At 43.2% G+C, this 14,465-nt stretch overlaps 1 protein-coding gene across 3 annotated transcripts; it reads left to right on the top strand.

Annotated features, from left to right (window-relative positions):
• The first annotated feature begins 1,495 nt into the window (after positions 1-1,495).
• On the top strand, positions 1,496-14,209 carry LOC119332414 (ABC transporter G family member 41-like). 3 transcript variants are annotated; one of them, XM_037605595.1, is made up of 24 exons: positions 1,496-1,871; positions 1,972-2,057; positions 2,173-2,257; positions 2,428-2,587; positions 3,304-3,380; positions 4,372-4,425; positions 4,506-4,596; positions 5,058-5,359; positions 5,708-5,989; positions 8,599-8,912; positions 9,247-9,407; positions 9,538-9,641; positions 9,720-9,873; positions 10,107-10,232; positions 10,327-10,403; positions 10,508-10,840; positions 11,047-11,337; positions 12,020-12,103; positions 12,508-12,641; positions 12,895-13,128; positions 13,215-13,386; positions 13,477-13,597; positions 13,699-13,731; positions 13,828-13,908. In XM_037605595.1, coding segments are annotated over exons 1-23 (3,777 nt in total). In that variant the 5' UTR covers positions 1,496-1,538; the 3' UTR covers positions 13,701-13,731; positions 13,828-13,908. The 3 variants fall into 3 exon arrangements, with proteins under 3 accessions (XP_037461492.1, XP_037461491.1, XP_037461490.1); XM_037605594.1 differs by having other exon boundaries at positions 10,330-10,403; positions 13,477-13,731; positions 13,828-14,209; XM_037605593.1 differs by having other exon boundaries at positions 13,477-13,731; positions 13,828-14,209.
• Positions 14,210-14,465: the final 256 nt, after the last annotated feature.

Raw genomic sequence — 14,465 nt, 5'->3', positions numbered from 1 at the left:
GGCTCCGTAATATTTTTTCTGTTTGTCTTCTCGAGGCTTGAATTATTGTATGGAGATACACTATCTCTTATAGTATTACTTAAAAGAAATGTAAGGTTTCACATTTTACCTTTCTTCCCACCACCTATTTCGTCCAACCTCCCGCATATGATAATTAGTCATCTTAATTTTCTTACCTACTGAACCAATCCATTTTAGTTTACTCACCAAACTTCTCATCAAAATATAAAGTAAATCATGGGTATAATTTGAGAAACATTTATTTAAACAGTCACATCAATATGGGTAGGCAAATCACAAGCTAACGTAATAGAGTATTTATATGACGTTGCAATGCACGAGTATTGCGCTAGTAAGTTGAAGAAGAGTAATTCTTGACTCGTGCAGCTACAGCTGCACCGGTTGATGACTATAGCTATTATTATATATAAAAAGCACTCAAGGGGATAATAAAGTTAAAGAAGAGCCTAGCCCGTGCAGCCGCATTGCAGGGGTTGATGACTAATTATTATTATATATGGAAAGTACTCAACGGGGTAATAAAGCTAAGTAATTTCTAGCCCGTCCGCACGGGTTGATGACTAGTTATTACCCCCCCCCCCCTCCTCCCCCCGTTTCAAAATTCTTATTTTAGATTTGTCTAGATATGGATGTACCTAATACTAAAACGTGACTTGATACATCCGTACTTAGACAAATCTAAGACAAAAATTTTAGGACGGAGGAAGTATTATATATATGAAAAGTAATCAACGGGATAACCGAAAAAAGAGGAGAATTATGCTATGAAATCTCACAAAAAATTGAAACATTTAACAGTTGATTTGGTAGATTAATAAATCAGAACCAACAGATGTAAGAAACAACCTATTAACATTGAACTTGAAATAATTTGCCCACCAATTAGGGGTGGGGTAATTGGGCAGTTCATCCGTTAACTTTTCCGTGGTTCAAAATGTATAGTGCAGGCATCAAACAACTCAACTCAACGACAAAACCGGGGCCGCAGCTTGCACACAAAGCGGGTTTACAGATCCTCCCCTTTCAAAACCAAGTGGATGGCCGACTTGAAGTCAAGTCTACATTCTCTGTACATATACCACGTACGACCTCCGGGCGGCTAACAGTACTCCAAGAGACTCAGGACGGACGCATGCACGCACGGGACTCCAGCTAGAGTTTCCTAATTCCATATTCATCCATATGAACACACTTGCTTTGGCCGTCGGCGTGGAATGAGTTCTTCTTCTACTACTCACTCACTCAGTCAAGTCAGTAGCTGGTCGCTAGCTGGCTTGGACCGTGATTTTAACTTAGTTTTTGACAAGTGAAGCACATGATACGTACCAGGTCAGTTTCAAAGTATCAACGTCGTTGCACCCGCTACGTACGTTCAGAGCTAGACTGTGACTGTTTCATCAAACCAATTATTAATACTACTATAGTAGTAAAACAATCGTGCAATGGCGGGAGGGAGGGAGGGAGGAAACTGAGCTCGATCGAGGTTGGTTGCTACTGCTAGCTAGGGCTAGGAGGCGATGAGCGAGGTGGAGATGATAGGCGAGGAGCAACAAGAGGTTATAGATGATGGTTCGGAGGACGAGGAGGAGGCGCTCCCTCTCCATTCGGAGCCGGTGCGGCGGCTGAGGGCGGCCGGCCGGCGGGGGCTGGTGCACGCCCTCGTCGCCGACGACGTCCACGGGGACAACCTCCGGCTGCTGCGGCGCCAGCGCCGCAGGATGGACAGGGTGGGCGTGCGGCAGCCGACGGTGGAGGTGCGGTGGCGGGGCGTGCGCGTGGAGGCCGAGTGCCAGCTCGTCCGCGGCAAGCCGCTCCCCACGCTCCTCAACTCCGCCGTCTCCGGCCTCTCCGTACGTAACTCCGTTCGTGTTTACTACTCTTCCGTACGTACTCCTACAGTTCCACTCGCCACCTGTTCGCTCAAATGCCGCCATTGCGACCCGCATGCAGCTGCTCACCACCATGCTGGGGCTCAACCGTGGCCGAGAAAGGATCTGCATCCTCAAAGATGTCACCGGCATCCTAAAGCCTTCCAGGTAATCAAGGTTCCTCCTGCTATCCCTCTTTCCTTCCTTCATCGCCATCAGTACAGTACATATGCAAATGATATATGCATGCAGGATTTTCCTCTAAAACAATATATGCATGCAGGATGACCCTGCTCCTTGGACCCCCGGGCTGTGGCAAAACCACCCTTCTGCAGGCACTTGCTGGAAAGCTCAACAAAAATCTCAAGGTATCCCCGTCGATCGGTCCGCGTCGTCTGCCGTTAATTCTCTTTTTTCTGTATTGCCACTTACAATAAGCTCTACATAGATCTGAAATTGCACAAAGAAAACACCGCGTGCCGTGTATTTCACTACTTCCTTTACTCACATACTAAGTATGTATTGTGTGCGTGCATAGGTAACAGGGGAAATTGAATACAATGGTGTCAAGCTGCAAGATTTCGTTCCAGAGAAGACGGCAGCTTACGTTGGCCAGTATGATCTTCATGTCCCTGAGATGACCGTCAGGGAGACGCTCGACTTCTCCGCGAGATTTCAGGGCGTTGGCTGCAGAGCAGGTAATCATTTTTTCTTTTCTTTTGGGACCTGGTTAAAATAGAAGTTTTGGTGGGACAACAGGGCTACTAACTAATTGAAGCAAATGCCCAAAAGTCATAAGGACCTTGAGTTGCTGAAATATAATAACTGACCATTTTTTGTGTTCTTTTGGGACCTGGTTAAAATACAAGTTTTGGCGGGACAACAGGCTGCTAACTAGTAATCGAAGCAAATGCCCAAAAGTCATAAGGACCTTGAGTTGCTGAAATATAATAACTGACCATTTTTTGTGTTCTTTTGGGACCTGGTTAAAATACAAGTTTTGGCGGGACAACAAGGCTACTAACTAATCGAAGCAAATGCCCAAAAGTCATAAGGACCTTGAGTTGCTGAAATATAATAACTGACCATTTTTTGTTTTGTTTTGGGACCTGGTTGACATAGAGTTTTGGTGGGACATCAGGCTGCTAACTAGTAATCGAAGCAAATGCCCAAAAGTCATAAGGACCTTGATTTGCTGAAATATAATAACTGACCATTTTTTGTTTTGTTTCGGGACCTGGTTAACATAGAGTTTTGGTGGGACATCAGGCTGCTCACTAGTAAAAGGAAGCAAATGCCCAAAAGTCATGAGGACATTGACATGAACGAAATATCATTTACTCATTCTATCAAATGAACATAGACACTTACATGAAGGTGTGTGCTGATGGGGAGCCTTTCTTGTGCAAAATAGAAATCATGAAGGAGGTCATTAGAAGGGAGAAGGAGGCCGGGATCACACCTGACCCCGACATAGATACTTACATGAAGGTGTGTGCTGATGGAAACCCTTTCTTTGATAATTTAGATATACTAGATGATACCCCGCACGTTGTTGCGGAAATATTTGCATTATATTTCGATGATATTTGATTTGTATGGAATGTGAATAGTAATACTATGAAAACTAAAAAATTGTAAATTCAGATGCTTTATTGTGTTTGATTAATGTATTGTAAAATATTTATTAAATATCTCATTTATGTTTGCATGTTGAGATGGACATTTTCTTATGCATGAATACATGTTGTGGTGGTCCTTTTGCCATGCATGTTGCTTGATGATGTGGCATGCTTGCATGTTGAGAGAAATATGTTAGTGGGGGCTAGCTATTTAGATATAGAAGATTAAAACCGAGCACCCTCCCAACCCTCTCAGGCCATTAGCATTTCTAGCCGTTAGATCGTCATTTTTAGTCTTTTTTGACCGTCGGATTCGTTGTTAGTCCCACCTAAATCTCGTACGCAGGCGCTAACTCGCACGTCAGGCTGCGCTAGGCATTTCGGGCCGCTGCTCCGGTGCCTTTTTTGGGTGTCTCATGTTCAATTGGGCCTACTGGGCCTTTTCTACCATCCTATCCAACAGAGCGCATATGGTGAAACGCCACATACGAACCCTAAACCATGTTTGCGACCTGCTCTGTTCCGACTACGCCGCCTGAGATGGCCTCGGATTGCATTGGCGGCTGCACGCCGACGCGAGCGGCGCGGCCGGATGGGGCACGGACCCTAGCGGCACGGTCGGATGGGGCACGGACCTCCACCCTCCATGGTCACCGCGTTGCTGGCCTCAACTGCACCATTGCCCGCACGCTCTTTTCCACCGATTCACGCTGCCGGCTCCTTCTCTCCATCGATTTGGAAACGCCATCCTTTCTGCCAAGTGCTAACATTATTTTTCAGCGGGATTCTTTCTATTGATTCTAAGAAAAAAAATTCATAGAACCAAATATACAGTTACAACTGGTATGCACTTTTTATAGGCACTATCTGTGGAAGGTTTGGAAAGAAGCATCCAAACAGACTACATTATGAAGGTAAATAATGTCCGAAGAAGAATACCATTGGTTCCAGAGTACAATGTTTTGCCTATGCATAATCTATTCTTGCCACACAGATAATGGGACTTGACACATGCGCTGATGTACTAGTCGGAGATGCCATGAGAAGAGGTATTTCTGGCGGTGAGAAGAAAAGACTAACCACAGGTGAATTCACAATACATATCACATTTTCAGGATCGTTTTATCATCTCAACTATATAATCTTGTAAATACTATTTTTGCAAGATAAATAAATAAATTAATAGTTGTGTGATTCATTGACTAAAATTCCTTAACTTCGTATTGAAAGGTACACACCTCATTTCTGGTGACTAATTGATTTCACCGAATGTTTTATGTACTTTGTTATTACCATGAACCGATATGAAAATCTTGTCACAACAAACCACAAATTTCTGTTGTGATGAAAGCGCGCAAGCCACCCTGATGGGAATCAACTTAGTATGATTTTTTCTACTTGTAGAATGTAGCTAGTTAGTAGTGTGATATATTCAGTTTATATAATCCCAACCTTAATTTTGGTGTATATAGGATAAAATAAATAAAAATATTTCGATACTGGAAGCTTAATTTTTTCTCACTTGTAAAAAATGTCTTACAAGCAGGAGAGATGATAGTAGGACCATCGAAAGTGCTCTTCATGGATGAAATATCAACCGGGCTGGACAGCTCCACCACCTTCCAAGTTGTTTCTTGTCTCCAACAGCTAGCTCATATATCAGAGTTTACCATACTCGTCTCACTCCTTCAACCAACACCAGAGACCTACGAACTTTTTGACGATATTATCTTGATGGCTGAAGGACAAATTGTATACCATGGCCCTAAGAGCTGCATCATGAGTTTCTTTGAATCATGTGGCTTCAAGTGCCCAGAAAGAAAAGGAAGTGCTGACTTCCTTCAAGAGGTATTTAGCAAAATACTACTCCCTCTGACCCATAATAAGCGTCGCAGTTTTGAACTAAGGTTGAACTAACCTTAGTTCCAAACTGTGACACTTATTTTGAATCAGAGGGAGTAATTTACATACTTTGATTTTGTTATATAGCAATTCTCTTGTACAGGGTTTTGGGTTTCAACATTTGTGCGAAGTATGAGTTACAACTACTATTTTGGGTGTGCATTCTTTGAAAGTAAACATTGTTAATATGAAGTAATTGGGTATAGATTATGATAACCTGAGTTTGTGTTGCTTATTTGTACTCTTTCTTACCATCATAAAGTAGTCCACTCTTAAAAACTTATGTATACATAGGTCTTGTCAAAAAAGGATCAACAACAATACTGGAGCTGCACCAAAGAAAGATATAATTTTGTTACAGTTGACCAATTCTGTGATAAGTTCAAAGCATCTCAAACTGGTCAGAATCTTGCTGAGGAGCTTTCAAAGCCGTATGATGAATCAAAAGGGCATAAGAATGCCCTGTTCTTCAGTATCTACTCATTATCCAAGTGGGATCTCCTCAAGGCATGTTTTGCACGTGAGCTTCTTCTTATGAAAAGGAATGCCTTCATCCACATAACAAAAGCCGCTCAGGTAAGCAAGTCGAAGCTATCTTTTGGAAGAAAAATGTGACTGATACATGGAGATGTGTGCCTAGTTTTGCAGTGCTATCTCGAATGTCACATGCTAGGTGTTTATGACTGTAAATTGAGTTCTAGTCTGTATGCACAATCCTCAAATTACATGCTTTGTGCTTAGTACTATTAGTTTGGATAGAAATATAGCAAAACTAGTAATCGAGACAGAACTATAGGAATTTGGATGAAAGAGGTTTTGATAGAACTGGAAAAGCAAATGAATTCTACCAAGAGGTTTGAGTGAATGGAAAATTTCCTCTAATAAAATGTAGTACTAATGAACCTATGGAAAAATTACTAAGGATTCCAATCCTGCGAATCAAACAACCTCTATAGGAAAAATTACTAAGGATCTAAATCCTTCAAAAATCCTATGGAACTCCTTTGAATCAATAAAGCCTTTGCACTAAAAATTGTCAGCTATATTTACATCCGCATTTTGTGTCGCTTTCAGCTTTCAAGTGAACTGCAGCATTAATACATATAGTAGACAATAAAGGGAAATATTGATGTCGTATATAGCTTTAGGTGTGCTCAAATGCGAAATGTTGTAGGATTGGGGGCTGTATGTGCTTAACACAGGGCACATGGGCTTGTAGCCATCTTTGCAGTAGTTTCTTCGGTACACTGAGAACATTGAACTCTCGGACCATATACAAGTCTACATGTTAGAGTACGTCGAGCTGCAGCCTAACTAACTTATAACCATGACTCGACGCAACACAAACCTAACACCTAAAAACAAGCCTTACATCTCGGCTTGTTTTATTACTCTCAACCTGAAATGGACTGGGACGATTTATTTTAGACCCCTTAACAAAAAGTGGACACCATCCGCACGTCGGACGTACACGTGTACAACCACCTGGATCCCATGGACACCATCTGGACAAAAGGAGTGCATGTGTATGGCCACCTGGAAGTGGTCACAGGAGCGACCAACAGAGGAGCCCTCGTGGCGGCCGCCAGAATGCAGTGGTGCTACGCGGTGCGCTCCTGTCGGTGACATCCTGCCTTCTCCCCGCCAGACGGCTGTTGGTCTGCACCGCACGGAGAAGAGTGCAGGGCTTGCGATGGAGAATGACGAGGAGGGGTGCGCCCCCCAACCGCCGATGTCGCAGACTTTGAGGTCGTTGCCCACGGGGACAACAACATGCCCAAGATCCCCGACGCAACGGATGAAATTGAGGTCCTTTGCGTAGTGAAGCGCAGCTGGGAGGAGCGGCAGCTGCAGCCCACGCATATCGCGCACACACCGACACGCTAGGAGGCCGCGCGCAGCAGCCTGCAGCCTCACCGCCGCCGACACGTGGCGGGTAGTGATCCAAGCTAGAAGCGGTGACTGCGACGGCGGGAACTTGATCTACTGGATGGGGACGCCCTGGGGAAGAGGTAATGGCGACGGCGGGAACTTGATCTGGTGGATCGGGACTCCCGCCGGCGCGGTCGATGCGGGGCCGAAGCTGACCGGCTGTGGCTGCTGCAGCGGAGCGCCGGGCGCGGCGGAGACCGCCTGGAGCGGCGACTGCCATTGTAGCTAGGGCGGGGCGGTGGTGGCGGTGGATGGCAGCTGCAGCGGCCCGACGAGCGCGGCGGGGACGCCCTGGGGCAGCGGCAGTGGCTGCTGCGGCGGAGCGGCGGGCGCGACCGAGGCCGCCAGGAGCGTCGGCTGCCACTGCAGCCAAGGCGGGGCGGTGGATGGAAGCTGCAGCGGCCCGGCGAGCGCGGCGGAGGCCGCCTGGTGGAGCGGCTGCCACGGTAGCCATGGCGGCGCGATGGGCGGCGCAGCCGGGTGCGGCCTGTAGGACCCGGCCAAGAACAGGCGGATCTCCTGGACCGCCTGGGTTAGGTCCCGCAGCGCCTCGGACACCTCCTCTGGGGTGAGGACGGCGGGGGCAGGAGCGACAGAGGATCCCGGCGCGGGCAGGAGCGGGGCGACGATCGTGATGGTCGTGGGAGGCGACGAGGTGACCGGCAGCGGAAGAGACGGGTTGGGCGACGGTGAAGACATGATCGAACCAAAGCTAGCTAATACCAAATTGTTATGGTCCTGTTAGAAGGAGGACGAGGGAGGGCCGGCCGGGGGCCTTTTGCCCACGGCCAGGCAAGATGGAAGGGATTTCCTTCTTAATTCTTGCTTGATTAGATTGATACATCTCCTCTCTTTATATAGAGAGGTTTACTTGACTCCCAAGCAAGGCTTATTTGACCCCTAAGCAAGCGACCCTTATCTCTAATTAACACTAAGACTAGCGGACTATACCGCCAGCCCAGGCCATTAGGCCCATTACGTACTCTAATACTACAGCAGGATCTTGCCCAGCATGTCAGCATCTTATTCTACATTCAGTTCTTACTCAGTGTGCAATTTGAGGACTTCAAATGCTCGTGGGCTTCTATCATTACCTATACTATAGTGGGACAACTATATTGTTTTTCTTAAAGTATTTCTTGCAGTTTTCACTGTAAAAATCAACGCAATTACAGCTATGTCATGTTGTACCTTTTTTTGACATGACCACCTAACCACCATTAACTAGCATATACTACGTGTTTTCGCTGCAGCTTGGACTATTTGGTCTTATTACTGGGACAGTATTTCTGCGGACACGTATGGGTGTTGACAGAATTCATGCCAACTATTATATGGGTTCCCTCTTCTATGCACTCCTGCTGCTGATAGTGAATGGATTCCCTGACATGGCCATGACAATCGAAAGACTGCCTGTCTTCTACAAACATAGAGACAACTACTTCTATCCTGCATGGGCTTATGCAATACCATCTTTTATCCTAAAGATTCCATTCTCTTTAGTTGGGTCGGTAGCTTTGACATCGATATCCTACTACTTGATTGGCCATACCCCAGAAGCATCCAGGTAAAGTCATCATTCTGTTGTAGAAACTAATTAGTTGATGGGAAGGAAGCACTAATTCAACTACAGCAACATTTCCTGTCATCATTCAGGAATTATATATCACTATATATTCACCCATTCCGAGTCATTCAGATGCGAGTATAATCACCAAGTGAAAAAAAAACTTGGAGTATAAATGATTGTTTATATTGGTTTTGTAGTGATCTGGGTGTACTGAAGTTATTATCAATGTTCAACTATCTTTACTTCTCTTTGATTATTTCCACGAAACCTAGGTTTCAGATGCAATCCTGACTTTGTGTTCAGACTTAAGACCCACGATTCTTGTGTTCAGGTTCTTCTGTCAGCTCCTCATCCTCTTCCTGATGCACACAGTAATATTATCAATGTTTCGTTGTGTCGCCTCATACTGTCAAACAATGGTGGCTGGTTCTGTCGGTGGTACTCTGGCATTTCTATTCACCCTTCTATTTGGGGGTTTCTTAATTCCTCGCTGTAAGACACTCCCTTATTTTCATAAGCTTCATATTGCTAACAAGTGACATGTCCTAATATCTTCCAAACGCGTGTCGTGCTAAACTATTAAACAAGCACCACTAACAATTTCAGTGCCATATCACTACAGCATTTCTGCCTAATTGGCTAAAATGGGTATTTTGGGTATCTCCATTGTCTTACGCGGAGATAGGCTTGACTGGAAATGAGTTTTTGGCACCAAGATGGTCAGAGGTACACTTTGGCATACCAAGTATGAATTAACTATAAAAAATGCAATCCCAAACAATACTGAAGTTCCTGCGTTGATAGATCACAATATCCGGCGTAGCACTTGGAAGGAGGATACTAATGGATCAAGGTCTAGACTTCCCCAGCTACTTCTACTGGATCTCAATTGGAGCATTGCTTGGGTTTACTTTGTTGTTCAATGTAGGCTTTGCCATCTTCTTGACCATTAAAAACCGTAAGTACGACATGGCTTATATTATGTTAAGCTAATTAGCTAAATAAGTTAAATACTGTACTTTCTTTCTAACAGTATAGCATGAATGTGAACTCAATTAAGCATATATATGCTGGAGAAAAAAGTAACATCAGAAATGGAACAAAATACTTCAATTAATTCGGAAGAACATGTTGTTCACTCTTGTTAGATATGCCATCTGTTCTAATCTCCTTTGAAACTGTCGGTTCCAGCATCTTCTCGTGCTATTATCGCTTGCAATAATATTACCGCAGTTGGTGGAAGAAACCAAGATAAGGATACGGAAAATGGGAGGCCTAAGTTACATGCAGAAACTTCATGGCTACCCAATAGCACTGGTTAGTTGAATTTTCCATGACGCAACTAAACACAACTCACACTATCGTTGGAATATAATCAAGATTTGACTCATCAATATTAAATCTCGTGCAGCAGGGAGGATGGTATTGCCTTTCACACCCCTTACAATATCTTTCCAGGATGTCAACTACTATGTAGACACCCCCGCGGTAATTCTTATGTAGCTCGAACATCTATGCACACATGGCTGAAGAGCTTAATTAGAGTCATAGCAAGGGCTGATAACTAAAAACTAAGTATTTCCTCATCGCAGGAAATGAGGGAGCATGGTTACATGGAAACAAAACTGCAACTACTCCATAATATCACAGGAGCATTTCAGCCAGGGGTTCTCTCGGCACTCATGGGGGTTACTGGAGCGGGGAAAACAACACTCCTTGATGTTCTTGCTGGAAGGAAAACAGGCGGCGTTATTGAAGGGGACATAAGAATAGGGGGTTATCCTAAAATTCAGCAAACTTTTGCTAGGATATCAGGCTACTGTGAACAGATTGATGTTCATTCCCCACAAATCACAGTGGGCGAATCAGTTGCATATTCAGCCTGGTTGCGCCTTCCACCAGAAACTGATTCAAAAGCAAGAGATGTGAGCTATATTTGTTTCTACAACGAAACATAAGCTACAATATGAAAATATATATGGAAAGAAAGTACTACCTCCGTCCCAAATTATAAGACGTTTTAAATTTGGGACAGAGGAATAGTGTACATGGTTTGCATACTAGCATCCTAGCCACCAGAAACAGTTGAGATATGAAACTCTGAGCTCATCTATATTCCTTACCCTTGCAGGAATTTGTTAATGAAGTTCTTGAAACAATTGAGTTGGATGAAATTAGAGATTCTTTGGTTGGAATACCAGGGGTAAATGGACTGTCGACGGAGCAACGGAAACGACTCACTATAGCAGTCGAGCTTGTGTCTAACCCTTCAATCATATTCATGGATGAGCCAACATCAGGCTTGGATGCAAGGGCAGCTGCTATTGTCATGCGTGCAGTCAAGAACGTTGCAGACACAGGTCGAACAGTCGTGTGCACCATTCACCAACCAAGTATCGATATATTTGAGGCATTTGATGAGGTAATTACTTTACATATATATAGCCTTCCGACCTTCTCCAAGATTCTCTCTCTAGGCACCAAGACATAGTGTATTAAGTAATAATTTAAAAATCTAATATAGATTTAAAAATATATTATATTGGATAAGTATGTGGAAAAATAAGTTTTGATTCAATCAAACATGAATTAAAGTGGTAGTACCACAACCTGAAATAAAGAAGCCAGGTCATACAATTAACCATCAGACATGGAACAAATTGCATGCTACCCCAGATAGAGAATCATCACTTTATCCACCAGAACTGAAAGAACCCCAAATTAAGTCCAAGGCAGAGTCTGCCTCAACTAATTTTTCTAGGAGCTAACAGTGAAATTTTCTATATGAATGGCACGAAACCTCTATTGTATCATTAACAAAGATGATGTTAAAATGTGCTGACATATTCGTTTCATGGGGTAGGTAATTCCCAGATTAGTAGGAGAATAGAGAAAAATATCTACAACACTTGGTTGGGTTTAGCAGTGCCACTTAAGTAGATGCATATGGTAACATACATTTTCATTAATAAGTATTCAGCTAAACTGTAAACCCTAGTTCCATATAACTTTATGTACACTATTAATAAGAAATTCCTCAACCAAAATAATTCATTTGGAAGTGAAGTACCATATTTACTAATTATGTTGTAATATAAATGTAGTTGATGCTCATGAGAAGAGGTGGAGAGTTGATCTATGCTGGGCCAGTTGGACATCATTCTTGTGAGGTCATCCAATATTTCCAGGTAATTAGGAATTTTAACTCAACCTTGCACGAAAGGACTGAACAAATGCATGTATGCTTTGTAATTGTATATCATCCATTTGTATGTGATATAGGCCATTTTAATTAAACCTATCATTAACAGTAAACAAACGTAACAAGATTTGGTTTTCACCTTTTTCTGTATTTTCAAAAGTATTGTTTTTTGCACAAAAAGTTCATGAAGTTATGTATTGTTATGAACCCATATTTAGCCCTTGTGATTCGCATTCTACGTACCACTGAAGGGGGTGAGCTATATTAATCATAGCTGTAGTATGTTTTGATCAGAGAAGGCTATACTTAGTTCACCACCAGTCCACCATCTGACTTTTCTCCCCAGTTGCTGTGCTATACAAACTGGTGAGTTTTATTTTATTTTTATAGGCAATACCTGCGATACCTAGGATCAAGGACAACTATAACCCATCAACATGGATGCTAGAAGTTACTTCTACATCTATGGAAGCTCAAGTGGGAGCAGATTTTGCACAAATGTACAGGGCATCGTCAATGTGCAAGTAAGTTTCAACGAACCAGCTCAGTTAGCAATAGTGCCTTAACATGTGAATTATAATCACTACACTATAGATTATGCATATAAAAATTGCGTCTCCAACCTTCTACAATATCTAAGAAAAACAGAAACGATTTTGATCAGAATAGAACATAAGCATGGGTCACATACCATGTTTAACAGAGCTCTCATTCAGCCTTTAAGCTAATCCTAACATAATATTTGTGCTAACCGATATGTAAATTTGGTCATCAAAGGGACAAGGACATGCTGGTAAAGCGCTTGAGCGTACCAGTTCCAGGCATGAGTGACCTCCATTTCCCAACACAGTTTTCGCAGAAGTTTCGGGAGCAATTCAAAGCTTGTCTCTGGAAGCAGTGTCTGTCGTATTGGAGAACCCCTTCCTACAACCTGGTGCGCTTGGCGTCCATGTTAGGTTTCTGCATTTTCTTCGGCACATTGTTCTGGCAGCGAGGCAACATCAACCACATGTATGCAATGCAAGCCATCTCTTAATTATGTATATATATGGTAGAAGCATGTGATTGAAGCTGCTGCTTGCTTTGTTTGAGGGTAGAAACGACCAGCGAGGCCTATTCACCATATTGGGGTGCATGTTTGGGATCACTCTGTTCACCGGCACCAACATTTGCCAGGCAGTGATGCCATTCGTCTCCATCGAGCGATCCGTCGTGTACAGGGAGCGGTTTGCAGGGATGTACTCTCCTTGGGCCTACTCTTTTGCGCAGGTCCTATTAATCACATGAAGGCTTTTCAGATAGATTATGCTACTGCTACATATGTGCAGGCATTGACTTAACTATCATTTTTGGATTTAGGTTGCCATGGAGATACCTTATGTCCTGGTGCAGGTAGTGATGTTCATGCTGATAGCATATCCGATGATAGGGTATGCATGGACAGCAGCGAAATTCTTCTGGTTCATGTGCACCATGTCATGTACGCTGCTCTACTTCGTCTACCTGGGAATGATGATTGTGTCCCTCACCCCTAACATCCAACTTGCTTTCGTACTTACATCTGTGTGCCACGGCCTACAGAACCTCATCTCCGGCTTTCTTGTGCCTTCACCGGTAAGTGAAGCCATCTAGATATATGATTACCATTATTACCATTATTAGAGATATAAAAAGTGTTGGGCTTACAAAGGATTCTTGAACATATGTCAGCAAATACCGAGATGGTGGATATGGCTCTACTACATCTCCCCAATGTCGTGGTCGCTCAATGTCTTCTTCACCACACAGTTCGGGGATTACAACGACAGGATGATAGTCGTGTTTGGAGAGACCAAATCCGTCGCAACGTTCGTGAAGGACTACTATGGTTTTCGACGCGACCTGCTGCCGCTGGCAGCCATGGTTTTGGCGGCGTTCCCCGTAGTTTTTGCTGTCCTCTTCGGTTACAGCATCTCAAAGCTCAATTTCCAACGCCGATAAACATACATGTATTCGAACTTTCGAAGTAGGAAAACAGTAGCTGCAACATCCCCCCAACAAAATCATTTTTTTGAAATGTTAACCAATTAAATAGAATTGATTGATTTGCTTTGACCTTGTTCCTCTTGAGAGCCTGTTTGGATTTTCCAATAGAGGAAATAACATGAGTTTTCCTTCGAAATAATTATTACTTGGGTCTTCGAAAACATTATGGTAATTATTTCAACCCAAAATAATTATTTAAGGAAATTATTAATTTACAGCCCATAATAGATTTTCTAAAATATAATGATTTTACAAATTTTTGTTTGGGTCGAAAATAATTTCCCTTTGCTTTAAACTTTTTTATTGGGATTTTTCCAATTGAT

This window comes from Triticum dicoccoides, chromosome 7A (genome assembly GCF_002162155.2).
Source record: "Triticum dicoccoides isolate Atlit2015 ecotype Zavitan chromosome 7A, WEW_v2.0, whole genome shotgun sequence".
Taxonomy (NCBI): Eukaryota; Viridiplantae; Streptophyta; class Magnoliopsida; order Poales; family Poaceae; genus Triticum; species Triticum dicoccoides.
Note: the sequence above shows the minus strand (reverse complement) of the source record. Positions and strands in the feature narration are given on the sequence as shown.

Excerpts from the sequence above, each read along its gene's own strand:
- LOC119332414 (XM_037605593.1), top strand. The coding sequence starts at position 1,539 with ATGAGCGAGGTGGAGATGATAGGCGAGGAGCAACAAGAGGTTATAGAT. Across the intron at positions 3,381-4,371 it reads ACATAGATACTTACATGAAG|GCACTATCTGTGGAAGGTTT; the intron begins GTGTGTGCTGAT and ends CACTTTTTATAG. Across the intron at positions 9,642-9,719 it reads TGGCACCAAGATGGTCAGAG|ATCACAATATCCGGCGTAGC; the intron begins GTACACTTTGGC and ends CTGCGTTGATAG.